The sequence below is a fragment of the Equus caballus genome, chromosome 13 (genome assembly GCF_041296265.1).
Source record: "Equus caballus isolate H_3958 breed thoroughbred chromosome 13, TB-T2T, whole genome shotgun sequence".
NCBI lineage: Eukaryota > Metazoa > Chordata > Mammalia > Perissodactyla > Equidae > Equus > Equus caballus.
Window position 1 is genome coordinate 53,327,617 of NC_091696.1, and position 25,792 is coordinate 53,353,408.

At 64.9% G+C, this 25,792-nt stretch overlaps 2 protein-coding genes across 21 annotated transcripts; both read right to left on the reverse strand.

Moving 5' to 3' along the window:
• Nucleotides 1-576: 576 nt before the first annotated feature.
• WDR90 (WD repeat domain 90) lies at nt 577-17,294 on the reverse strand. Of its 19 annotated transcripts, none has more exons than XR_011424410.1 (43): nt 17,159-17,294; nt 16,789-16,880; nt 16,469-16,645; nt 16,269-16,377; nt 15,835-16,005; nt 15,416-15,530; nt 15,265-15,332; nt 14,786-14,940; nt 14,489-14,707; nt 14,285-14,347; nt 13,948-14,046; nt 13,232-13,342; nt 13,015-13,160; nt 12,886-12,943; nt 12,340-12,458; nt 12,037-12,180; nt 11,823-11,953; nt 11,638-11,754; nt 11,150-11,385; nt 10,766-10,905; nt 10,411-10,541; nt 9,763-9,893; nt 9,221-9,382; nt 8,903-9,031; nt 8,547-8,677; nt 8,424-8,464; nt 8,112-8,243; nt 7,787-7,969; nt 7,346-7,443; nt 6,705-6,807; nt 6,316-6,437; nt 5,973-6,132; nt 5,679-5,869; nt 5,424-5,592; nt 5,172-5,283; nt 4,805-4,976; nt 2,669-2,791; nt 2,335-2,509; nt 2,091-2,221; nt 1,844-1,987; nt 1,648-1,787; nt 1,448-1,532; nt 577-985 (listed from the first exon to the last, which is right to left on the reverse strand). XR_011424410.1 is itself a non-coding variant. In XM_070231236.1 (43 exons), exons 1-43 carry the CDS (start codon nt 17,166-17,168, stop codon nt 828-830), a joined length of 5,493 nt encoding a protein of 1,830 aa, XP_070087337.1. In that variant the 5' UTR covers nt 17,169-17,294; the 3' UTR covers nt 577-827. The 19 variants fall into 19 exon arrangements, 15 of the variants coding, with proteins under 15 accessions (XP_070087337.1, XP_070087336.1, XP_070087335.1 ...); XR_011424411.1 differs by having other exon boundaries at nt 1,648-1,767; nt 2,335-2,543; XR_002799420.2 differs by having other exon boundaries at nt 7,337-7,443.
• An 842-nt stretch (nt 17,295-18,136) lies between these two features.
• Nucleotides 18,137-23,266, reverse strand: MCRIP2 (MAPK regulated corepressor interacting protein 2). Of its 2 annotated transcripts, XR_011424412.1 has the most exons (6): nt 23,042-23,266; nt 22,826-22,943; nt 19,995-20,130; nt 19,032-19,159; nt 18,743-18,844; nt 18,137-18,522 (listed from the first exon to the last, which is right to left on the reverse strand). XR_011424412.1 is itself a non-coding variant. In XM_023616719.2 (5 exons), exons 1-5 carry the CDS (start codon nt 23,091-23,093, stop codon nt 18,452-18,454), a joined length of 471 nt encoding a protein of 156 aa, XP_023472487.2. In that variant the 5' UTR covers nt 23,094-23,227; the 3' UTR covers nt 18,137-18,451. The 2 variants fall into 2 exon arrangements, 1 of the variants encoding a protein (XP_023472487.2); XM_023616719.2 differs by lacking the exon at nt 19,995-20,130 and having other exon boundaries at nt 23,042-23,227.
• Between the last annotated feature and the right edge of the window lie 2,526 nt (nt 23,267-25,792).

Consider the following 25,792-nt stretch of genomic DNA (forward strand, 5'->3'; position numbering starts at 1 on the left):
GGCCCCGCGGCTCCGCGCGTGGCGCCGACCAGCCCCGAGCGGCCCACTCCGAGCAGGGCAGCCCTCGCCGCCGGACAGGCCGGGGCCTCCAGGCCTTGGCACCGCCGCTGGCCAGCGCAGGGGCCTTGGCAGGGAGCAGGAGGTCTGGGAGCTGGGCAGGGGCTGAGCTCAGGCCAGCTGGGAGGGCCAGGCCCAAGGGAGTAGGACGCGAGTGACCAGCCCACGATGCCACTACGCGACTGTGAAAACTAATGAAGGGGAGCTTCATGTACAGTGGGGTCTGGAGGCCAGAAGGCAGGAAGATAGCTTACAGGCCCCCATAGAAAGAAGTGTACATTCTACCCCAAACAGGAAGGAGGGTCCCAGGAACTAGCCAGCCAGGAGCCATGACCACCCTGAACTCCGGCTTGCCTCCAACGGAATCGTTCAAAACAACCCCCCCCAACTTCCTCCTTTTTCCCTATAAAATAACGTTGCTCTCCACTGTTTCTTGGATTTGCCATGGCATGCTGGTCCCAAACTGCAATTCTTTGGTTTTTCCAAATAAACCCATTTTGCTAGTAAAACAACTGGCTATTTTGAAGGTTGACACAGTACCCACGTTTATTTGAACTGTACAAGGTAGAAACACAGCAAAGCCGTCGGGTAAAACCCAACAAACACTTCACGTACGCTCAGGGTCCTGGCGACCCACACCCGGGCCTGAGCCCCCGAGCCGTGGCTCAGCACCAGGCCCTCGGCCAGGACGGCTTCTCAGCCGAGCCTCTGCCCAGGCCAGGTGCCCAACACGACCAGGAGGGTGCACAGGACCCCCGTCCCTGCTGCGCTCAGCACCCCGTGACCTCCCACACCAAGATCTCCCTGTGGGCCGCCGTGAAGAGCAGCCGGCCGGCCGGGGTGAACCTGCACAGCCGCACTGAGTCGTTGTGGCCAGCGAAGTCCTGCACGGCCCCCGAGGTGCAGTCCACCAGCCTCAGCACACACTCTGCGGGCAGAAGGCATGGCGCTGGGCCCAGGCAGTGGGGCGCCACATGCACCCTGGCCCCCTCTGTGCAGCTCCAGGGCCCAGGGCCCCCCAGCCCGCCCCAGCTCTGTCTCCAGCTGGGCGCCGGCACTGTGTGGGGGAAGCTGTGTCGAGAGACCAGTGCCCTCCACGCCCCAGGGCTCGCTACAGCAGGACTCAGGGCAGCAAAGCTGAGGGTGGGGCCATTAGCACTGGCACGTTTGCCTCTGTTCAGGCCCCAGTGCCACGTGCTGCATGTGGCCCCACCCCCTCAGCTCTCATCTCCTGACCCTGTGACCCGCCCCGGAGCAGGTGTCCTCACCCCATTTCAGGGACCAGGAACCCAGGGCACGGAGGAGAGAGGCATGTCTCAGTGTGGGGGCACAGCTGAGCCCACTCAGCCCCACTCCAGACAGACCTGAATCCATGCCCAGCAGCACTCACCAGCAAAGCCAATGGCCATGAGGCGGGCCCCAGGGGACAGGCTCAGGGACACAGCAAAGAAAGGCAATGGGATCTTCTCCACCACCTGCAGGCAGTGAGCGTGAGGCCCTGGGCAGGGGCTCTCATGGCCCCAGGACCTCCCCCTCCCCAGCCCTGGGCCCCCGGCCACGGTCGCCACATGGTGGGGGCGCTGTACGTACCTGCTTGTGGCGGAGGCTGTAGAAGATCACCTCCCGGTGCACGCCAAGGCCCGCGCACACCAGCAGCGCCCCATCCCAGGGGCAGAAGGCAGCGAGGGAGGGCACTGGGCAGCCTGGAGCCTGTGGAGGGGCGCGGCACACTGTGGTGGGGTGGCCAGGCACTATCCCTGCCCGCGCAGCCACCAAGCACTCTTACCTCCATGAGGGCGGGTGCCGGGAAACTCAGCCAGTCCATGAGCTCACAGTGGCCCTGCGGCCAGTCAGAGGCCCAGATGCTGACCCGCTGGTCCCCGCTGGCAGCCAGCCACAGGTCCGTGCCCTCCACCCCAAAGTCTCCATCCTGGGGGTAAGAGCCAGTGGGTGCCTTCTCCCCACCCTGCCCAACCCCTCTTCCCTGCTGCCCCCCCCAGGCCAGGCCCTACTGGCTCCCGAGGCCACTTCACCTCCTTGCTCGTGCTCTGGATGGTGGAGATTGGGGCACCCCGCTGGTCACTCAGCACACGTAAGGTCATCCCCGTGCACAGGCGGCTCACGGCCACAAGCCCATCCTTGTCTCCAGAGAGGATGGTCTGACCTGGGCCAAGCAGGGGCCACGCTGTTACCCCATTGAGCCCCCAGCCCTCAGCCCAAAGGTGTCACCTGGGCCAGGCAGGGGCCCTGCTGTCACAGTGAAGCCCTGCCCCTCACCGTCAGCAGAGAAGGCTATAGCTGTCAGCGCAGCCAGATGGGGACGCATCTTGAGCTCCATCGCGGTTCGGGAGATGCTGAAGACACGCAGCGTGCCATCACTGTAGCCGGCTGCCACCTGTTGCTGCTCTGGGCGTCCACAGGACGGGGGGCTCCAAGCCAGGCAGAGGCAGCTCTGGGGACCCACGGTGGGGAATCATCAGCAGCCCCTAGAGAGGGGATGGGGGCCTGCTCCAAGGCCGCAGACAGACCCCAAGGCTGGAGGAGCTGCCAGAGCCCTCCCACAGACAGGCAGGGCTGGACCACGGTCTGCTCTGCACACGTCCCCGAGTACCTGGTTGAGAACCTGGAACTGGATGACCAGCTCCATGCTGGCCAAGGACCACACCCTCACGCTCCCGTCGTCACTGCACGTGGCACAGTGGGACTCACTGGGGCTGAAGGCCACCTCATTCACCTGCGGGGAGCCAGACAGCCCCACCTGAGACCACATGGCCCTCGGCAGAGGGGACACAGCTACCTCCATGTGGCCTAAAGAAATCGTCCTGAACTCCCTCCCGAGCGTCCCTACACTATGCCTGGGTGGCATCCAAATCACGAGAAGCCCACCGGTCAGTCGAACCTGACCACCCACTGGTTGAGGTGCCACAACAGGGACTGTTCTGGCAGAACCTGAAGCTGGGTGGCGTCCCTCTGCCCCCAGGGGCTGCAGACCGAGGTAAAGGACGCTGTCCCCAGGGCCCCGGCTGGTGGCGCATGTGGTCTCTCCCGACACCGCTGTGCAAACAGCCAGGGAGAAAGCTGTTGTGTGCTTACTGAGAATGAAGATTCTGGCTGCAGGATAAAGCAGACACAGATGCTATACACCGATGAGGCAAAGTAAAACGGCCTAGTCCTGAATCTGAGCTTCAAGTGTCAAGTATGAACTCGTGATGTGTTTTATCTTAAGAAACAGTAATTTAGCTCTGTCCGACTGAGAAGCGATGGGCCCCTCTGGGACTCAGGCCACTGCCTCTGGGTCTATTTCCCACCGGAGGGGCCTGGGGCTCTGGGAAGAAACAGCCAAGTCCGGGCCCGGGCGCAGCCTCAGAGGTAGAGGCTGGAACACCTGTCGTTCCACAAGGGGGAAGTCACCGGTGAGCACTGGCTCAGGGCAAGGGCTCAGGACCCACGTTCTCATCCTGGTGGATGGACAGACACGACTGTTCTCCCTGTTCCATGGAATGGTATTTGGCAATACGAGGAGTGAAGCACTGACACGTGCTGTAACACGGACGAACCGGAGGACACTGTGCTCAGTGAGAAAAGCCGGGCAGAAGTGACCACATAGTGTGCGATTCCATTTCTGTGGACTGTCAGGAACAGGCAATCCACAGACAGGTGGTGAGTGCTTGTCAGGGGCCGGGAAGGGGAATTGGGGCTGGGTGCTAATGGGTATAGGGTTTCCTTTCAGGATGATAAAAATGCCCTAAAATTGACTGTGGTAATGGTTGTACAATTCTGTGTATAGATCAAAAATAACTGACGTATGGCCTGTGAATTACACCTCAACATAAAACTGTTACCAAGAGAACAGAAAAAGTATGTAATCCTCACCCATCCTACACTCGATTTCTTTGATGACTCCCATTATCTCTGGACAAATAAATACAGATTTAAAAAAAGACCCAGGAGCCAACTCAAAGGACCTGCCCCCCCCGCCGAAGACAGGACCACAAGCATCAAGAGAAAAGTGACCATGGGGAACCCGGACCCGCATGTGTCCGTTCTCCAGCTCTTAAAGACACTCAGAAAGTGAGTTTCTTGGCTGCTGTTGGCGGGCGCTGGGACCGGTCCAACAAGGGACAATGATCAGCCCTGCGCTCCTGTCCCGGCTCCGTGCAGGAGACCCAACAGCTCACAAGACCACTTCTCTCCTGAGGGAACAAGGCAATCAGACCCCTCCCAAACCGTGAACCCCACCAGAGTGACGGGTCATTCCAGACGAGGGAACCACTGAGACAGCTCACCCAGGAGGAGGGGACATAGGGACTGACCAGCCCCGACCAGACCCTGGCCTGGCCTCCAGGCCTCTCGGACCCCAGGGAACACAGAAGCAGAGAGGCATGGCCAATCTCGACTGTGGGAGGATCCAGGAGGAACGACCTGGCTTCTTCAACAAGTAGATTACAAGGGGAAAAAGCAACAGAGGAAACAGGAAGGAGCAGAAGACCGCAAGGCCTGCAGGGCTGCAGCGAGTGGACACCACGTGGACCCCACGTCAACAAGGGACGAGCGTGCGGTTCTAGGCATGTGGAGGCCCTGGCCTCAGAACTCCTGGAATGTTCATGCATGAACTGACCCGACAGCCGGGCATGGACTCGGAACCACTGGGGGAGGGCGGGGACGCAGGGACACATGCAGCCCCACTGCCCTGCCTCTGTGCGGGCTGGGGATCCCCTAGACATCAACGGCGGCCTGGAGGCCTCACCTTGCTCCTGTGGCCGCTGATGAGGTGGGTGCTGGTACCTTCGGCCCAATTGATGTACCACAGCGTGCCTGCCACGCTGCCCGCCACGCCCATGTCCATGCTGTCATGGAAGACGGCGCTGACGATGGCCCCGTCCAGAGTCAGTTCGCGCTCCATGAACACAGAGCTGGACCTGCAGGCAGGGCAGTGACAGCCTAGGGAGCCCGGTGCTTCTGGGGCACGGCCCTGTCCTTGGCTGGTGGCCCGCAGCACCCTGGCCTTGCCCAAGCACATTCCCACGGAGCAGGCCCAGCTGGTGACGGAGCGCTGGCCTGTGGCCCCGGTCAGACCCCAGCTCCCAGGCATGCCGAGCAATGCGGCAGCTCACCTGGCGCCCGAGCCCTTGCGCCTCAGCTCCAGCATGGCCTCCACGGCCCACAGACGCAGCCGCCCACTGTCACTCCCGCTGACCAGCCGCACGCCCGAGCACAGCAGCACTCCTGGGAGGTGGGAGGTGGCGTGAGTGGTTCTCCGGGACACCCAAGACTCAAGACGGGGTCCCACTGCCCCAGCATGGGACTCCCAGGGAGGCACCAAGCTCTGAGCTGTCAGGAGCCATGAGGCACGGTCAGGTACCCACCAATCTCACTGTTGTCTGCCTCCCAGGCCAGGAAGCAGCGGCAGGCACGCGTGTCCCAGACGCAGACCTGGCCTGTGTCGGAGCCACAGTAGAGCAGGGGCATGGCCCCGTAGCACAGCGAGGTCAGCTTGCCCGCCCTCACCTCCTCAGGGATGCGCTCTCGGTGCACCTGGAGGGACACGAGGACAACATGGGTCAGCGACATCCTGGGCCCAGCCAGACCACCTCCTCCATAACTGCCCTGAACCCTGGCACCTGGAGGCTGACGTCGGCCCCACGCTGCTGCAGGAGCCACAAGGTGATGGCACCCTGGCCCACGCAGGCGAGCTCTCCGGCATGCCATGGGTTGAAGGCCACGCCATGCACCGGCTCCGGGAGGCGGGTGGAGGACAAGAGCTCGTAAGTAGACATGCTCCACAGGGCCAGGGTGCAGTCGCCATCGTACCCTGGGGGAGACGCACAGCGGCCATGTCAGCTGCCCAGGGGTCTCAGGACAGGCAGGGGAGTCCAGAGGCCACTGCCCTCCGCCTCCCCGCTCCTCCTGCTGACCCAGCGTGATGAGGAGCCTGTCATCCGGCGAGAAAGCCAGGGCTCGCACGGTGGGGTCGCGGTGAGAAATGAGCTGCCGGCAGGAGCCCCCGGGCACCTCCCAGAGGCGGATCTGGCCGCAGGAGGCCGTGCTGCTGTGGCCTGAGGCAGAGGCCAGGACCTGGTGGGCGGGAGGGTGGGCAGTCAGCAGGGAGGGTGCCGGGGTCCGCGGGCCCACCTGTCTGTGGGTGGAACAGCATCCCCTGCACTGATCTGGCAGGGTCAGCCAGCCAGGCCCTCGAGAAGCCAGGCTCCAATGTGCACCGGGGTGCCGGGCGTGCAGGGCAGCGTGCAAGGCGGGCACCTGGGCGTCGTGGCTGAGGGCCAGCGTGGAGATCTCCTCAGGGTGGCCGAGCCAGTGCTGCTGGGCACCAGAGTGCAGGTCCTCCACCACCACTAGGCGGCCGCATGTGTACGCGAAGAAGCCTGGGGGCGGGGAGGGCGCCCCGAGCTGCTTAGCTGCAGCCCAGCGCATCCTCCCTCTCGGCTTCCCAGCCACAAGGGCTGCTGCTCAGCGCCCGGAGGCCAGAGAGCCAGGCGGTGTCACCAGGGGGACACATCCTGCCCCTCAGCCAGGGCCCCTCCTGTCCTACAGCCAAACCACCCATGATGTGGGCGCTCCCCTGCCCTCCCTGAGGCCTGTCCTTGCAGTGGACAGAGCTGGGCCCCACCTGGGTGAGCTGTGGCCCCTACCTGTGTCCGGCCTCCAGACCACATTGGCCCGCCCATTTCCACTGTAGCCCACGACAGCCTTCAGGTGCAGCCGCTCACTGCTGGCAGGAGGGGAGGAGACGCTCTGCAAGAGAGTGGATCCAGGACGCTGGTGCCCGCACAGCACCCAGACAGGCCGAGGCTCGGGTTCTGCCCCATCAGGCCGGGGAAGTGGGCACTCCCAGAGGAGGCAAAGCCAAGAGCCTGCGCCCGATGCCTACACACAACAGGCCAGGCGGGGACAGGAGCGAGATGCAGACAAGGACAGGCAGAGAGACACGCGGGGGTACCTGGAGTGCGGGGAGCCTGGCAGGCAGGGCAGGGTGGAGGAGGTGGGGGCAGAGGAGGAGGGAGGGAGCCAGGACATGGGGTGGCCAGAGCAGGCTCAGCAGGACGCTACCCCAGTCCAGTCTGGGATACCGACAGTTTTCACCGGCCCGGCCAGACCATGGGGCACAGGGTGGCGGGGTGCTCACGGGGTGACTGCCGTCAGCTTTGGGAGCAGCCCCAGGAGAGACCAGGGCACCATGGTCCCAGAAACCGCAGGCTGTGCCACCCCACCCTTGGGCCCCCATGGTATCTGCCTGTGGCAGGGCTGTGAGGAAACCCCGGACCTGGCCGACCTTGGCCAGTGAGGAGGCCTTGCCCTGTGACATGAAGGGCTCACAGGAGTCCGGGTGGGCAGCGGGCTGGGCCCTGGCTCTCCTGGGGCTCTGGGCACCTACAGGAGAACAGGGAGGCTGAGGGACGTCAAACCCACTGCGAGACCCTCCCCACACACATTCCTCCCAGCCTGCCTCATGGGAGAGGTGCCTGATTTGGTCAGACACTCGGGTTCGGACACGTAGGGTCAGCTGGCACAAATGAGCTACATCCCACTGCCCGCTTCAGGCTTGTCCGCTCGCCCTCCAGGTGACCATGCTCTTCCTCACAGGGCAAATCCTGACATGTCAGGGGCCAGAGGGTCGCTCTGAGACCACCTGGAGCCCACGGGGTGCCCGCAACTAGGCCTTGGTCCAGTCATGAGCATCCCCACCCTACCCTGCCACCTCTCCCCTGCTTACTAGGCTGGCCACAGGGGTGGGGGGGCATGCTGAGGCCCCAGGAGTCCCCTGCAGCCCCACAGGCAGCATCCACAACCCTGTCAGCCTCCTTCACCAGCAGAGCTGAGCCTGAGGCCTGGCGGAGCCCCTTGGGGCCGTGGCTCTCCTCAGAGGGTCCTTCATCATCTGACACAGAGAAAGCGCCTGGGGAGGTGGGGATGCCATGAAAGGAGGGAGGGAGATGCCAAACCCCTGCCCCTCCCCCAGGTCTGGAGCAGTGAAACACGCGAGGATGGCAGCTGGACGCACGTGCCTGCCCAGGCCCTCCCAGGACCCCTGCCCTCACCGTCACCGCCCTCAGGGAGCCCAGCACAGGGGCCCAGCCGGGGCGGGGATGCCTGGGATGGCACGGGCACCTGCCACCGGGGGAGCCCATCGGCCCCAGACACTGTGTCCTCCAGTTGCCTCATACCTGGGCCTGAAGACAGAGGGAGCCAGGTTGTGCTCAGGTCCTGAGGACAGCAGAGCACAATGTAGGAGGTGTGCCCAGCCCCCTAGCCCCACCCCAGCTCTGCACTGGGACCCCCAGAAAAAGAAGCAGCTGCAGATCCAGAACCACATGTCACCACTGAGCAGCTAGCATTGTGGGACCACTCACCAGCCTCACAGGCCGGGGGCGCCCCGGGCGAGCCTCGGACACTGCAAAGGTGACAAGAGAGGGTGTCGGGTGGGGAGAGTGCAGCAGAGGCGTGACAGACGCGGGGCGAGGGCAGACACTTGCCTCCCTGGGGGCAACCTCTCGTTGGGGGCCAGGATGTCCCAGAGGAAGATGGCGTCCCCCACGCTGAGGAGCTGCTGCTGGTTGGGGCTGAAGGCCACAGCCTGCACTGGCTCTGAATGGCCGATGTACACCTGGGCGCAAAGAGTGTCACATGTGGAGACCCCTGAGGTGCAGCCAGGGATGCCACTGTCCCCCCAGCCCCAAGGCCTGGCCATCAATCCCTATACCCACCAGACCAGGGGCAGAGCGGGCGGCTCTTAGGTGGCGTCAGGCCCCAGTGGGCACAGGGCAAGCCCGGGGCAGCGTCCTCCGCCCACCCTCCCCCTACCCGCAACACGGCTGCCCACAGCACACACCTGGCAGCCGAGGTTAGCCTGCATCAAGTAGTCCCACACCTTGATGGCCCGGTCAGCAGCCGTGAGCAGGAAGCGGCCATCCCTGCTGAGAGCCAGGGAAGGGCAGGCCGTGGGGTGGACACCAGACAGCTGCAAGAGAGCATTCTCGTGGGTGAGATGGGAGCACACAGGACCCCAGACAGGGGAAGCCTCCCTTCTCGGAAAATGCCACTTCTCAGCAACAGCAGGCGGCCCCCACTCCTCAAGGTACCGTTGGCACCAAGACTGGAGCCAGAAGGGAGGGGCAGGCCAAGCTGCCAGCCGCAGCCCTGGGCTCACCTCCCGGACCATGCGGCCTGACGTGGTGTCCAGCACCACAACTGTGTTGGACGACGTGGACACCAGCAGGTGGCCAGGAGGTGCGGGGCCGAAGCAGACAGCCACAGCCGAGTCCAGGCGGCTGCTGGTCCCGTCCAGGGCGCTGATGTCAACCCGCAGAAGCTGGGGGAGAGCAGCAAGTAACCGCCAACCATGACTTCTGGCCAGAGCGTGCACCCTAGAGCCAGGGCACAGGAGGCAGGCAGCCTGGGCACCCACTGAGCACCCCTCCCTGCCAGCCCGCCACAGCTCACATGTCCTCTGTGCCTGTGAGTGAGGGCAGCAGGGCAGAGTCCTCTCTGGAGGGAGCATGTCCTCCCACCTGTCCCCTCGAAACCCTTGTACTCCATGGCTGGCCAAGGAGAGCCCCTGCCCACTCTCTGCCCTAGTAGAACCCAGTGAAGCCACACGGCAGCCAGAGTAGGGGGTATCTACAGGGTCTGCCGGCCAGGCAGGCAGGGCCCCACTCACACTGGACACACAGAAGGTTCCAGCTGACTCACCTCGTCCAGTGAGGCTGTGTCCATGATGGTCACCGTGTACTTGGAGGGACCCACAAAAGCCAGCAGGCGACTGTCCCCACTGACCACCAGGGCATTAGGGCTCATGTGGGCGTCCTGGCACACCACATTAGCTGCCGGCAGCACGGGGGCAGGTGGTCAGCTGGGTGGGGTGGGGGCACCTGGAGCAGACATAGGTTGGCACCCAGACCTGCATCCAACTACACAGGACCCCAGCCCAGGGCGGGCAGATCCCTCAGTGGCGGCCCACAGAGCCCGGGCGAAGGACATCAAGACAAGAGTGGGCACCACATACCGCCAAGAGAACTGGGGGTCCTCCTGGGCCAGGGATGACCACCAAGTTACTATGGCCATGGGAAGGGGCAGGCCCCTGGGCTGACCCCCACCTGCGGGCCTGGCATTCCGACTGTCTGTCTCCTCCTGAGGCAGGGCAGGCACAGACCCTCACTGACCTTCAGTTTTGGGGGGCTGGTGAGTCCTAAAACCATACTTCCCCTCGGGGTCTAGGCAGCGAGACCACAGTAGGAAGCTTAAAGCTATCATCAGTGAGCACTGGGCAAGCCCCACCCCACAGGGACCTGATGAGGGGACAGTCAGGAGACCAGGGTGGGGCTGGGCATGGGGCCTGACCTGCCACACGCAGAACGCGGCACTGGGTGGCAGCACAGTCGTACTGGGCCAGGGAGCCCCGAGAGCAGGAGCTGAACAGGAAGCTGCCGTCGGGGCTGGTGGCCAGGCCGGTGACAGCTCCTCGGTGACACCTGCACCACACGGGGACGCCCACTGCCTTGGTCCTGAACTGTGCCATCCCAGACCTTCATGGCTGGGCCTGGCCAAATCCCCAAGGGGCAGTGGAGGACAGGGGCTTCCTTTGGGCGGCCCTCTCCCACCCTGCCCAGCCACCCACACATGCCAGGGGACCCCACACACGACCCAAGCTTCCACCACGGACATCTATGGGGCCAGTGGCGGGCTAGGCACCCACCTGTGCTCCACCAGGACCTCAGTGGCCTCCAAGCTGAAGGAGCAGACGGCCCCGCCACTGAAGCCGCAGAAGAAGGTTGGCTGTGTGGGGTGGAAGGCGACGGCACGTGGGGCCTCCTTGGGTGACGTGAAGTCGTACAGCTGGAGGGTGGGGTCCGCGTGAGAGGGCAAGGCTGAGGACTACTGACTGGCCACAGAGCCTGACAGCCAGTCTTTCTTCAGGTGGCCTGAACCCTTGGCCCCCAAACATATGCGGAAGGACAGAGGGCACCCCAGGCCTCCCCCACCAGCCCCACATGTGCCTCGGCTCCACCCACAGGGCCTCAGTGTGGCCTCGGTCCCCTAGTCTCTCCTTCCTCGCTGGCTCCCCTCCAGCAGCACCCACCTGCTGCAGGGTCACCAGGTCCCAGACCCGGACAGTGTGGTCCTGGGACACAGTGGCCAGGTGCTCCTGCCTGCACTTGGTGGCGAGGGCCAGCACCAGGGCAGTGTGGGAGCGCATCAGCACGCTGTACTCCCGGGATGGGACGTCCAGGAAGCCCAGGTGGCCCGAGGAGGTGGTGGACAGCACACGCAGGCCATCGGGGCTGACGCAGACCGAGCTGATGGGGCCCTCGTGCTCTGCAGGCAGGGGGCCAGGCACTAGGGCCAACCTGCGCAGGCTGCACCTCCCTCCCTGCCCTCCCAGGACAGAAACTCTTTACCCAGAGCCCCGTCTCCCTGTGGGCTGGGACAGGCAGCTCCCCCATGACCACCCCCTCCTGGGCTCAGCAAGGGTGGACCTCAGGGACCAGGCCACAGCCCCTTGGAGCCCCCGACTGTGGTCCAGCCCAAGGACCATCCGGGGACATGGTCCTCCTGCGGCGGCCCCACCTGCCTCCAGGAGCACGGAGGAGAAGTCCAAGGGCCAGAGGCGCAGGTAGCCATCCTCTGAGCCCACGGCGCACGTGACCTGGGAGACACTGAGGCTGCTGATGGCGATGCCGGGGCCTAGGGGGCAGGCAGTGTCAGCCCAAAGCCTCGAGCTGCTGCCCCCGAGCAGCAGGGGACCCACCTACCCGAGCTGAAGGTCTGCCTCTTTGGGAGGGGGCCGCTGGGAGTCTGTGTGGGTAGGAGGCGGCGAGCACGTCGCACAGCCATGTGCTGGTGGTCGATCTCCAGGATGTGGCCACTGCGGCCGCACACATAGCTGCCAGGGGAGGTGACACGTGAGGACCAAGAAGGCAGGTGAGAGCAGGACTCTCCTGGTCAGGGAAGGAGAGCAAGGCTCACAGTGTGCAGCTGTCCAGGTCCTGCCCAAAAGCCAGGTCAGTGAACTCCAGTGCGTGGTGCTCCCCTAGGTCCACGGCACAGGAGCGCAGCCCCCCACGTCGCAGCCGCCACAGTCGCACGCCACCCCGCCCACACGATGCCATCCTGCAAGGGTAAGGGAGGGTGAGCGCCACCCAAGCGCCGCAGGAGACCCGAGGCCAAGGACGGAGAGGAGGGACAGGACCGGTGGGTTGGCCCCCAACGAGGCCCAAGGGCTGCCGAGACCCCATCCCAGCACCTCGGGTGGGCGGGCAGCCCAGTCACCTGGTTTCATCAAAAAAGGCGACCTTGAATGCCTGGATGTCAGCGTCAGTGTGCACCTTCGTGAGAAGGACTGCCTCGCCACCTCGCCCCACCTGGGCCGTGTCCCAGGCCACCACCACCTGCAACAAGCCCACGCTGAGCGCCCCCAGCCCGGCCTCCACCAGGCCTCAGCTCTGCCTCCCACAGAAACCAGTTCAGGTGCCTGGCTGGTGAGGGTGTAGGGACGTTGGCCCCCATGGCCAGGAGAAGCCCACACATGCCCGACCAAGCCTCTGCAGAACAAGACACCGACCCTCAAGCAGAGGGAGGCCCCAGGTGAAACGCCAGCTCTTCAGACGTGCCTGACCTCAGAGACGCTGACATGTGCGACACAGCCAGCTCAGTGCTACAGAGCATGCCGCCCAGCAGAGCGGGGCCAGCTATTGAAGCACCAGCAGAAAGGGACACTCTACAGTTGGCTCCGTCCAAGAGGACTCTGGTGAAACACGAGACCCTCCGCCTGCACCCTGGGACGGGCCACTCCACCTCCCGGCCCGGCCCCGTTACCGTCCTCCCGTGGCGGTCCTTGCCAGTGCCACAGAGCAGCGCCCCGCTGTCAGAGAAGCTGCGGGGCGAGAGGAGGGGGTCAGCATCACCGGGGCTGGCACCCACGCTGCTCAGAGGCCCTGCACCCACCTGAGGGAGCAGACAACATGGACCGGGCTCCGGAAGAGAGACAGGCAGGCCCCGGTCTGGAAGTCCCAGAGGCGCAGCATGCTGGGGGCCCGTGCTTGGGCTGAGGCCAGCAGTGAGTTGCTCCCGTCCAGCGCCAGGGCAGAGACCTGCAGAGGCAGCAGGTTGAGGCGGGGGTGTGGCCTCTAGGCCGAGTCACCCTGGCCCGGGGGGCGCCCACCTTGTCCGTGTGGCCAAGGAAGAAGCGCTGCTGCCGGGTGTCAACGTGCAGCATGACGATGACCGCGTGGCAGGGGTACACGACGGCAGCCCCATCCTTGGTCCACAGAGCCTGCACACAGGGGCCAGAGGCTGAGGTCATGGACTGGCTGGCCTCATCTCCCCCCAACACACCCCTCCCCATGTCACATGCATACAAGTCACTGAAAGAACAGAGAAAGCACACGTACGTGTGAACACACAGATACACACATGTACACGCAGAACCTCCCCCATGCCTTGTCCACAATACAAGACGCTGGATTCAGGTCACAGAAGATGGGAAGGCCCCCAAGGACTTGGAGCCTGGGGCCAGGAGGGCCTAATAAGCTTCCGACTGCCCCCCCACCACAGGGACCCACAATCACACCCACGCTGGTCCATGTGGCCAGTCTGGATCATGGCTGACAACACAGAGCAAAGCTGTCAAGAGCAAGGGGGGCCCCGGGCCTGTGGAAGTTTGAGTGCTCGGGCCGGCGCTGACCTGGCTGGTGCCCACAGAAGGACGAGGGGAGGCCTGCAAAGGAGGCGCTGGGGAAGCACCCAGGAGCCGCATGCGGACACAGGCAGGTCCAGGGGTGAGGGACCTGACATCCTGAGAGAGCTCAGATGTCCACGCAGCTACCTCAGGGGGACACAGGGTCTTCCCGCTGCGCCCTGTGTGTGTCTGATGCTCACACAAGCCAACAAGCGCATGGGACGCCTCACCCATCTGGTGCTGTGGCCCCCGAAGCCGATGACCCCCTTGAGCCTCAGGATGGGGTCTGGGAGGAAACTCTGAAACAAACCCCCAGTGAGACTCCGGGAGGGAGGCCCATCCCCTCGGGCCCGCCCCACCCCTGGCTGCTCCTGCCTTCCGAGAAAGCCACGCGCTCCTGGGTGGTTGCTTTATGGCAGCAAACCAGGATTCCGGTCACAGTGCCAGACCCTCCAGGGACCCCAGGTCCTGCCCCTGCCTGGAGCCCCGACACCACCTGGGGCTGGAGTTGGGAGCGGTATGCCAGCCCCTCCTTACTCTTTGTTGAAAGCGGTTCTTGCCCAAAGCTGCCTGCTGCCCGCTCTGCTCTCTGCAGGGAGGCTGGAAGAGAGAGGACCATCAGAGCCCAGCACGCACGGCTTGTGGGGAGCACCAGCCCAACAGCCCCCAACCCCTCTCTCATCAAGGGCCCCCCACCCCAATGGCATGGCCCACCCTGCCTTCCTCAGGATGGGCACTCACCTCATGCGGGGCCACATCCTCCGGGGCCACAGGCACCACAGCCAACTCATGGGCAGACACATGAACGTTGGTGCTGTTCACACATTTGTCAGTGGCCTCTGCCCAGGCCGAGGGCTCTTGGCCACGGCCACTAGGGCCACCCACACTGGAGACCTCCAAGCGCTCACAGGACATGCTGATCTCTGGGAGGGGCCTGGGTGCCGAGGGGACTCGGCAGGACTGGTGGGGGACAAGCACCCGTCAGCACCCTGGGGTCATGACCCCCAGCCCCATCTCCAGGGGCACAGGGGCACTCACAGCTGCAGGGTCATGCATCTGGACCTCGGGGGACATGCTAACCTGTGTGGGCTTGTTGAAGGGTGCTGAGTGAGGGAGAAGCCGTGGCACGTGCCCCAGGAAGGCCGCCGTGGAGCTGAGAGCTGCAGAACCCGTGGAGCAGAGTGCAGAGAGGCCTGGGGGGGACGTGGCCACAATGCACTGGGCAAGGGATGGTAAGGGGCAGCCGTGGCCCCTGGCGTCACCCACCCTCCAGGAGAGAAGCCATACCGACAGCTGCAGCCCACCCTTCCACCCCGTGCCCCGACAACCCCTCCCAGCTGGAAAGCTGGAGGCTTCGAGGTGCCCTGCACACGACCTCCCAACGGCTCTGGGACCCCGAGATGACCTCCAGGATAGCCCTGGCTCCTGCAGGCACCACACTGCCGGGCCCCCCTCCCGCTGAGCTGTGGGCAGCCTGCAGGCCTGAGCCCAGGGCCCCACTGACCCCACAGGCCCACCTGCCTCAGGAAGGGAACCGTTCTTCTGACCCAGCGTGGAGACTCCTTTGGAGCTGTCGCTTGGAAACCTGGGTGGGGAAGAGGGAATCAGCACCCAGGGGCCGCTCTGCCCTCCCCCGACCCGGCCTCCCTCGGGACAGACAGAGCTCACCGGATGTGGACATAGCGGTCGTGCCAGCTCTGCCCCTTCGGCACTGGGAATGCCATTTCTCGTGGCATGGGGGTGACAGGCAGCTTTGCCCGCCGGGCCTCGGGGGCCGTGACAGCTACGAAGAGCAGCATGGCTCCAGTTTGAGAGAAGCCTGTCCAGCTCCCTCTCCCAGCCCAGGCAAGACTCAACACCAGGTGCCAGCAGGGCATCGCCAGACCACTGGCCACCAGCACCTCCCCCCACAGGTGCCTCGGGAGCTGGGGGACATGTTCACCAAGTACCAGGGATGTGCTCCCCTCCCCTGCCCCTGGCTGAGAACCCAGGGTGGGGGGAGGGGAGAAAGGAGGGAGTGGAGGCCAACACACAGGGAGTGGGAGCAGGCTGCAGGCTGAGCACAGGGCGTGGGGCATGGCCCTCACCGGGGTCGAAGCACAGGTCGCTGGTGTAGAGGTTCCTGACGAGTAGGCTGGCACACAGCCTGATGCTCTTGAGGTGGCCATAGCGCCGGTTCAGGTAGACCAGGAGAAGGTCGTGCAGGTCGAGCTGCAGGCAGGTCCAGCGGGCGCCAGTGGGGGGCACACCCGCCGCGTCTGCAGAACATGAGCCAAAGTCAGCACTGACCCTCACCAGCCAGCCCACAGCACCCGTCTTTGGCCTGCCCCCACGCCCAGGGCCACAACCACTTGTCTCCCCACCCAACTCCCTGCCCCCGGCTAGAGGGTGCCCCCCAGGCCATGAAGGAGCCTGAATAGGCCCGCCAACCTGCGCCAGAGCCAGCACTGCCTCCCTCTCTGCCCTCAGGCTGCCTCTCCTGGAACATCCATGCCCCATTCACACCCCACCTCCATGTCACCTTTCCTGGGTGTTCCGGCCTCACAGATGAAAGGGAACTGAAGCCACGTGGCCGTGGACTTGAACTCCTTGAAGAGGCTGGAGAAGGACACGCGGATGACCTGGCTGTCCTGCGGGGACAGAGCTCAGCGGTGAGAAGGCGAGAGAGGATGGCAGGAGTGCAGGGCCCCCACGTGCAGCCCCAGGTCCCGAGCTCGGCACCTCGGTGAACACGTCCAGGTGGATGACGAAGTGCCTGGGGGGCAGGGGCCGGAAGAGCACATACAGGTATCGTCCTGTCAGCCCCAGGGACTGGGTGCCGGTTCTGGGGAGCTGGATGTAATTGCTGGCAGAGACGGACCCCCGGACGCGATACACGGTGCACTTCAGGGTCTTGTCCTGGAGGAAGACAGGAGCCAGCGTCCCCCACAGACCCAGGGAGCCTCGGGAGGGCACGACCGCGGGACCTTCATGGGGTGCCACCATGTGCACCAGAAGAGGAGGGGCCCCTACCTCCTGCTGCCCGGTCTGGGCCCACTCACCATCACGGTGGCCACGTCGCCCTCCTTGGCGGACCGCTTCCACTCGTCCACCTTGAAGTGTCTGAAGACACTGAGGAACGGGTGCTGCCACGCTGGGGAACACGCAGGCATGAGGCCCTGCCCCCAAGTGCCCGACCCCGTGCGGGGCCTCGAGACCCTCGGGGGAGAAGACCAGGAGCTGGGGCCGCGCGCTCCCGGCGGTGACAGCATCCACAGTGCGGGGCCCCGGCCAAGGGTGTCTCGGCACCGACCCTCCCGCGGGCCCGGGCGGCGCGGTCGCTGCGACGCGGCGCTGGACCCCGACCCCGGGCCCTGCCCCCGGGGCCCCGGAACCCCGGAACCCCGGACCCCACCCGCCGCGCACCACTACCTCGCGCCATGGCGCCGGCGCTCGCGCTTCCCGCCTCGGCCGCCGCGCCCCACGCAGCGCACGCAGCGCGCGCCTAGCAACCGCCGCCTGGCAACGGCGCCACTTCCGCCACACAGCGACGCCAGGCCACGTGACCACATGCGGGGGCGGGGCCGGGCCACATGACCGCGCCGGGGCACCACCCCCATCGCATGTCCACGGCGTCCCGGGCGCCCCGGGATCCTGTCCAGCCTGCTTCGGCCACCCTTCCGCCGTCGCGCCCCAGCTCCTGCGGCCACCCGGCAGCGGGGACCCTAGGGACGCTCTCTAGAGCGGCTGTGGGATGCGGGGAGGTTCCTGACTCGGGGGCGCGTCTGTATATCCGGGATGAGACGCACCCCCGTATTTGTGGGGCTGCACTTGGCAGGTGCTGTCTGCACCCGACAGCCAGGCTGCCACCCCAGCCCCCGCTGCTGGAGAGCCCTCTGGAGGCAGCGTCCACACCGGGGTATTCCACTTTGTCTTGTGTCGGCCGCAGGCAAGGTCACACTGCTCAATAGGCAGTGTCCCCCAGGGCCCTGGGGGCTAGGCAACCCGAACTCCCACACTTGTGCCCCTAGACCTGTGGGACACCTTTGCCCACTGTCCCACAGCCAGGCCTGGGCGATTCAGACACAAGACCAGGCGTCCTGAGACCAGGCCCCAATTCTGGATGGCTGAGATCCCATCCCAGGGCCAGTTAGGTAACATGTCTGGGCCTTGAAGGGGGAGTGGGCGTCAGGTCTGGCAGGGTGGGGTCCACAGACTTCCAAGCAAGATGAGCTGGCCCCGGCATCTCTGTCAGGAGGACACAGGAGGGCAGCTGGGCGAGAGGCTGAGGGCTGGACTTGGGCAGAGCTGTGGCCTTGGGGGATGGGGCTACAAGGGGAAGTTGGGCTGGGCCTGGTGCTGGGACACAAGGATCCACCCCCACACGCTAAGTAAAGGACGCTCCAAAAGGGCAGTTTTTTGATTTTATTATCCTGGAGCTCCTCCCTGCCAGCCCCAGGGGCTGGTCCTGGGGCACAGTGAGCAGGACTGAGGTCAGACAGGTTCACCCCTGGCCCTGGCAGCCTGGGACAGCTGGGCCAAGGGGTCAGCAGGTGCAAAAGTCCAAATTCTGGCACTTCAGGTGTGGCTGGCGCCTGGCCAGGCCCAGGGTGAAGCACGGCCTGCCGTGGCGGGCAGACAGGGCGCCATGGTCCTCTCCTGGCAGAGGGTCCGCGTGGGGCAGGCCCAGGCCCTGCATGGGCAGCATTCCTTCTGAGGTGGCCACTAGGAGCAGTTAGTGATTCTGGCCAGGAACTGCTGTGCCCACCACTCATCCAGGTCGATGGGCACGAAGTCTGTAGGCAGAGCAGAAGGCTAGGCAGTGAAGCCCCCCCCACGAAGTCGGCCTCTCTCCCCTCCAGCTCACAAGCCCTTCACCCGGACCCCCCATGTAGCACGTGCCAGGAAGAAGTGGCTCAGGTTTGTCCCCTCCCCAATCCCCTGGGGTTAAAATCGAGCAGGGCCCAGGTCAGGGTGGGAGGGAGTGGAGGGGACTCGGAGGGCAGGGGGGCTCACTCTGTAGCCGGGGGTTAGGGGTCCTCTCCACGTACTGCACAGGCCTCGGCCCACTCTCACCGGCTGGGCCACCACCCAGCTGCTGCTCCACTTGTTGCCAGGCTATGGGGAAAGGGTGGTCAGCTGAGCCAGGGCCGTGGCACCCTGGACCCCAGCCCAGACCTGGAAGTGGGTAGCCTGCTGGACAGTCGCAGGACACCCAGGCGAACCCAGCCTTTTGGCTGCTGTGTCAGCCTACAGTCGGAAGAAGACCAGTGGCCCAGGCCATGCCCTCGGGCCTCAACACTACCTTCGGACACAAATCGGACGTTCTCCTCGTGGGCCAACGTGTAGGTCTCCTGGGTCCCCTCGAGGGATGGGGATGTGGTGGGGGGCCGACGACCATTCACCCGATTGAACACAAGCCTCGGCCCCGGACTGTGGGAATGGGGAGAAGACGGTCAGCAACCATGCCAAGCCCAGGTGCTACCTGGCAGAGCTGCAGGAGCAGCCTCAGGCCACACCCACTGTCCCCAGGCCAGGCCCAGCCTGGGGCACTTCCCCAGACCACAGGACAGCGGCGTGCTGTAGCTGGTGGGTGAGGCCTGTCTCCAGCGGGCACGAGCCCCCGGCAGCTCAGCTCACCCCTGCAGCCCCTGGTCCTGATGTAGGCCTGTGACTGCAGGCCGCGGAGGCTCCCAGCTCTCTGGGTCCCAGATCCCCGGCAGGGCTCCATGCTCCAGGCACACAGGTGTCCCTCAGCCAACCCCACTGCCACCTCCCCTATATTGGCCAGGCCTGCAGCCAGTCAGGCAGTGTCCTGACCAGTGCCACCAGGTCACCTTGTCCCAACCCCACGTGCCAGGCACAGTTCTTAGGCACCTGCTCCCCCACAGAAGCTTTTCCGAGTCACGGACACCTGCAGCATGGGAAGAAAGACCCAAGCAAGAGCCAGGCGGCCTGTGCCCTTCCCTCTCCCCAGCTGCCCCAGGCCCCATGGGGACAAGCCCCAAAGTCTGGTCTGGTCAAACAGCGAGGAGTGTGGGTGGGCCATCCTGAGCGGGGCAGCTGTGACGGCAAATCGGGCCCATCCCTGCAGGCCCCAAATGGGGTAACGCTCTTGCCCACAGGGGCGGGAATGCTGAGAGAAGGGCTGGCCCCTGGGTGCTGGAGCTCAGCCCCATGGACACTCGATGTCCAGGGAGGTGCTGGGCCCAGCCCTGTGCAAACGAAGCCTAGGACGGGGCCGTGGAGGGAGCAGGGCCGCACCTACAGCAGGAGGTGGGAGCCGGGAGTCCTGGGCTGTACGTGCCACTCCGCCAGGCACTCGCGGTCCCGCCGACCTGCTCGCCATCCTGGGCTCAGGTGCCCCACCGCCGCTCGGGGTTCCTCCTCGGCTGAGAAGGGCACTAAAATAAAGAGGAGCGTCTTGAGGGGCACCGGTCCCACCAGCTCCAGGCCGGCAGGGTCTGGTGGCCACAGAAAATCTAGAGAGATGGGGCTCCTCCCAGGCCTGAGCTGCACAAACCAGAGGAATGTAAAGGTTCGTCTCAACTTGGGCAATCCCCTGGCCTGCCATGCAAGGCCGAAAACTCTAGGAAAGTTTGGAGACTGGATGTTGAAGAAGGGGCAAAAAAGGGAATTGTAATCAAGGGTTGTGGAATCACAGGGACCAAGGCACTGGCCTGCTGGGGCACAGAAGGGGTCCCAGCAATCTGGTGCCTGCCTGCCCCCTGCTGGCAGTTATGGTTACATAAGGCTGCTCCACAGGCCCTCTGGGGAAAAGGGCACTGGCTTCCACGCGCACCTGTGGACGAAGGCCACCCTGTGCCCGCTCCCAGGGACACTGACCAGCTGACCTGCAGGCAAGCTCCAGCTGACAGCGCCTGAGTCCCTGCTCAGTGCGACACAGGCATCCTCTCGCTTAATCTCCTCCATGACCCCCCAGGGAGACCACCCACCCCTTTTCAGCCCAGAAACCTGGGCTCAAGAGGGAAGTGACCTGTCCAAGGTCACATGCTGTGAGTGGGTGGCAGTGTCAGGACTTTACACACCTGTCTGACCCCAAAGCTGCCACCAAGTACAGCTCCCAAGCCACCTCCCCACCCACTGCAGCCTGCTGTCTGCCCCTGCCCCGTCAGGGGGTCACATGCCCCGTTTTATCTTCCCCGCAACAGCTGACATCTCGTTTGTCCTATTCTCTCTCTCTCGCCGGGAGGGAGAGCTCATCAGAGGCGCAGACCCATGTGGGCTCTTCACGACCACAAGCAGCACCCAGACCCAGGCCGGGCAACAACACAGGCCCGCACATTCAGCCAGTCACTGAGTGTTTGCGGCGCGCCAGGCCTGGAGGACGAGCAGTGGCCCCTGCACCCCCTCCCTCCCAGAAAGGCGCTGCAGAGACAAGAGCAGAGAAGGTGGCAGGAAGTCTTGGAGCGATTTTAGAGGGTGACCCCTGAGAAGGTGCAGGAGTGGGGCTGGGGGCTCCTCCGCAGGGAGGACCTGCTGGCTGCTGGGACAGTGCGGGGGAGGGGGGGGGGGGGCGCCGCTCAGGGAATGGAGAGTGACCTCGGAGGGAAAGGGACAGCAAGGCCAGCACACACTCTGAGTGCTCACCACTCCCCTGCAGCCAGCAGGAGACAGCGGCACACAGGACTAGGGGACCCAGCTGGTCAGCACCCTCCTGTCCGGGGACCTGGCAGGCTGCTGTGTGCGGGCTAGCTCAGGGCCGGCTGAGGGCGGGTGTGAGGCCTCCAGGGGGTTTTAAGGGCTCTGCACCATCTTTCCCATCTCTTTCCCCAGCTCCCTCAACTCTGCCACACATGCCCCCTGCCTCCCCGAGCCTCGGGCCATGGAGAGGGTGGCAGTGGGTTTCTCCAGGTAAGGGGTGGCTCCCTGCCTGCGTGACCAGTGGTGTCAACACACCTATGCCTCATTTCCTCCCCTGGGAGGTAGGGCAGCTGTGAGGACCAAGGCCAAAGTCACAAGACAGTGTGACAGCACAGCCCAGGTCCCGGGGAACGGCCCCCGAGGCCCCATGCACCTCCCTCCCCAGGATGCACCTGTGGCTGGCCTGGACCGGCTTCCTCACTAGGGTCCTGCCCCACATGGTCAACATGCCCCCAGCAGGAGACCCCTGGAAAGGGCCTCAGCCCAGAAGGGTCCCCACAGGCAGTGCGATCTGTGGCACCTGGGGCCAGAACTGAGGAGGAGGGGCAGGCTGGGGCCCTACAGCACACTACTCCGGACCTCCTGGCCAACAGCGGAGGCTGTCTGTCCTGGCTTGGGAATCTCTCCTTCCACACACCCTCCTCCTGAGCCCCTCAGCACTGCCTCAGTGGGGCCAGTCTGCTGCACCCACTCACAGCCTAGGCCAGAGCCTTGGGGCCTGTGTGGGCCTAGACCACAGCCCAGAGCCCAGGAAATGCAGAGAATGCATGAAACCGAAGGCTGAGGGCTCCAGCTGAAAAAGTAAAAGGTTCGGCCCCGGGTGGTGATGTGGCACCAAAGTGGTGGGGTCAAGCCTCTCCTCAGACTCTGCGGCACAGACATGACCGCTGGTCAGGGAACGAGAGGCTCCAGGAGCCCCCAGCATCTTGGGGTCCTCCAGCACCCAACCAGGGTATCTGGGGTGAAGGGCAGAGAGGGCAGCGGTCCGGCAGGGCCGGAGGGAACCACGTGCACCTCTCCTCCAGTGCGCAACGCAAGCAAAGGGAGGGAGAGGCCAGGGCAGCTTGCCTCAAACCTTGGCCTCGCAGCCCAAGGTCGCCCGGGGCATCTGACTCAGCCGCCTGGAGCTCCTTCGACCCAGCTGGTCGGCCTTCTCTCCACTGGGGGTCCCCCGGGTGCCCTAGGGCCGGGAGGCATGGGGGTCCACGAACCTCTGGCCCAGCCAGGTGCCAGGTGAGGCGGAAGCGCAGGGGTGCGGGAGCCAGTGCGGCCGCGCGGGCGGGACGGAGGCGGCGCGCCCCTGCCCCGCCCCCGCGCCCCGCTCCCGCCCCGCCCCGCGCATGTGGCCGCGGTTCCGCTAACCTTTCCCCAAGGTCACCCTCCGGGCCCCGCGGCGGCCGGCGGGCGAGGGGGGCGCCGGGGCCGGGGTCTCACCTCGACAGGGGCCAGGGTCCCGGCGGCTGCGCCCGCGGGGGCGGCGGGGTGGGCGGCGTGGGCTGCCGGCATTTCAGGAGCTCGCCGAGCCTGCTCTCCACCTGCTGCTGCGTGGGACCTGCGGGCACCGGAGGACGCGTCAGCCGCGTGCAGACCCCCGGGACGGCCACGGCGTCCGGACCCCCCCCCGGCCCTGCCCGCCGCCGCCCTGCGCACCTGTGCGGCGCTGCGCGACCAGCTTGCTGGGCCCCTTGGTGATGGTGTACATGGTGCGGAGGGGCCTCCCCGCGCGCGGCCGGCGGCCAGATCCCGCGCCCTCCGCCCGGCGCGCACTTGGCGGGCGCCGAGGGCGCGGCCCCTTTAACGGGCTGCCGGGCGCGGCCGGGAGGGGGCGGGCCCGCCACACGCCCCCGGCCCTTAAAGGGCCCGCGCCGCTCGGCCGCCCGGGGGCACAAGGCGCAGGGCTGAGGTGGCGCTCGGCCCTTTGGGAAACCGGCCGCAACCAGCGCCCCGCCCACACGGCCCAAGGCCAAGGCCGAGGGAGGGCCCTGGGGCCTGGGACGCTGTTTGCCGCCCGGGGTCTGGTGAGCCGAGGCGCCCGCACCACGGGCCAAACTCTGGGCCCAGGCCCCTGCGGGGTCAGTGGTGATGTCCAAGGAGGTGACGGCCCTGCCCTTGCCAGGCGCTGGGGGTGCTGGGTGTGGACCCTGGAAGCAAGGGTGTTCCCACTCATGTCCGGGAGGCTCAGCTCAGATGATTTCGTGGGCCTGGACCACTGTGAGGCATCACTCTTGGCCTGCGTCTTGAGACAGAAGGGGTCAGAGATGAGAAAAAGGGGATCGGCCCCCTGGGTGTGGACAGATACCTGAGGCACTGGAAATCTCCTCCCCTCCCCCAGGTCAGGAGCAGGGGTGCATTCTGCTCCCGGTCTCAGGCACCGTGCCCGGGTGCACCCCAGCTCCAGGGCAGAGGCTGCTTACTAATCCAACAGCAGCGTGGGACTGGATCCTGGGAGAGAAGTGGCTGAGGCCGCCTTGCCTGTGTCATCCTGCAAAGGGCAGGGCCGTTAGGCCCCCAGGCAGTGGGGTCTGCCACAAGACCTCCTGTAGTGACAGTGCCTCCAGGCACCGTCTGTGACCTCCAGGGAGCCAGGGGGCCCAGGACCCAGGCCCGCCCTGCCTGGACGCAAGCAGTCCCTTCTAGGTGGGCTCTACTCACAGGGTTTCCACAGCAGCCCAGGTGGGGCAGGGGGACCACAGCACTGGTGGGTTTGGGGACTCGGCAGGAGGCTCTGTCCTCCTCCATTTAGTTGGGTTCAGTCCTTAACAAATGTCCCCCCACCGGAGAAAAACTCTGCTCAGGGTCATCCGGGAGTCATGAAATCCACCTTGAGGCTCATGTGGCCACCTCGAGCCCTCAGACCCCTGCGCTGCTCCCGCAAATGCTTGAGGAGGTTCTGTCCAGCTGGCACCAGGGCCTGGGGTGTCCAGGGGGCGTTGTCTCAGCCCGGGAGCTGGTGCCCCAGGAGCAGGGGCACTTGCCCTCAGCCAAGTGACCCAGTGGGCTCCTGAGCAAACCCAGCCCAGCTCTGCCACACCCTACCTTTGGAGGGGGCCTGACGCCTCCCACCCAGGCAGGGCTGAGAGGCCATGACGGTGGAGTGGGTCTTTCTTGTCTAACCTCCAGACAAGCAGAGCGCACAACATGGAGAGGAGTGGTGAGCGCGGAGCGGGGGGGGGGGGGGCGGTGGACCAGCAGGACCCCCACCCCACCTGCTCTGTGCTGACCGCATCCCTCTGGGCTACTCCATGTGTCTCTGTGGCTGGTAGGGGTGACCAGGCCTGCTTGGGGCCCCTCAGGGGAGCTTGCATCCTGGGGTGAATGGGCTGTCTTGCCTCTTCTGTGCCCCTCCACAGCCCTTTGGCTCTGCGTCCTGTCCCAAGCCAGGCTGAAGGACAAGGGTTCCCTCCCCAGCTGCCTCCTCTGCAGGACCAGGCTGGGCTGGGCTAGGCCTAGATCTGTGACCCTGAGAGGGGAAGGGGGCTGGTGAGCCCTGCTGCCCAGGCAAGAGTGTGTCCAGGGAGTCCAGGCCTGAGTATGTCCCAACCCCAGGACCCTTACTAGCCGGCTGGCCCCTCCTTTCATCCCTGTGATGCCATCCCTTGTCCCTCCCCACAGCAGTATCAAGGCTGGCCTGATCCTGCATCATCTGCTGGCTGTCTGGCCTCTGCGGTGGCCTTGAGCATGTGGCTCCCTCATACACTAGGGAGACACCATAGGGAAGGGGTCTGGGAGGGCGGTGTCCCAAGCAGAGGGAGCAAGGCCCTGGTGTGGGGGAGCGCATGTCCCTGCAAGCTGACGGAGCTCTCTGAGAGCTCCTTTCCCCAGGCCCCTGTGGACGAAAATAATCCATAACCAATCTATAAATGAAAATTTGGGTGAGTTTATTCTGAGCTTAAATCTTAGGATCATAACCCGGGAGAGTCTTTCCACAAAGGAACAGAGCACTCCAAAGAAGTGGGGGTACACAGGGTGGTTATATACCCCCAAGGAGGGTGTTTCACATATGATTGAAATGTCCCTCCCACAATAGTCACAAGATTGCCCTGTCTGCACAGCGCTTGATGGACACAGCAGGTAGTGGTCTGCTATCTCGGTGGGCGGTGGGCGTAGCAGGAGGCAAGTGTATTGTCTCCAGCTGGGCGGTCACAGGTGAGCGCAGCAATCGGTTTCTAGCCCAAGGAAAGATACTTAATCCTTAAGGAGACGCCAACGTTGGGAGGGGGAGGGAAGTTGCACCTTTATCTCAAGGGCCTTTGCTCTTGCCATAGGGAATCTCTAAAGCAGATATACAATGCATGCTCAACGGCCTCCGTCAGGCCCTTTTGGAAAGACAAGGTCAGGCCGAATTAGGTTTACATCAAATGGCTTCCTCATATATTCCAATATATCCTATTACTTGCCATT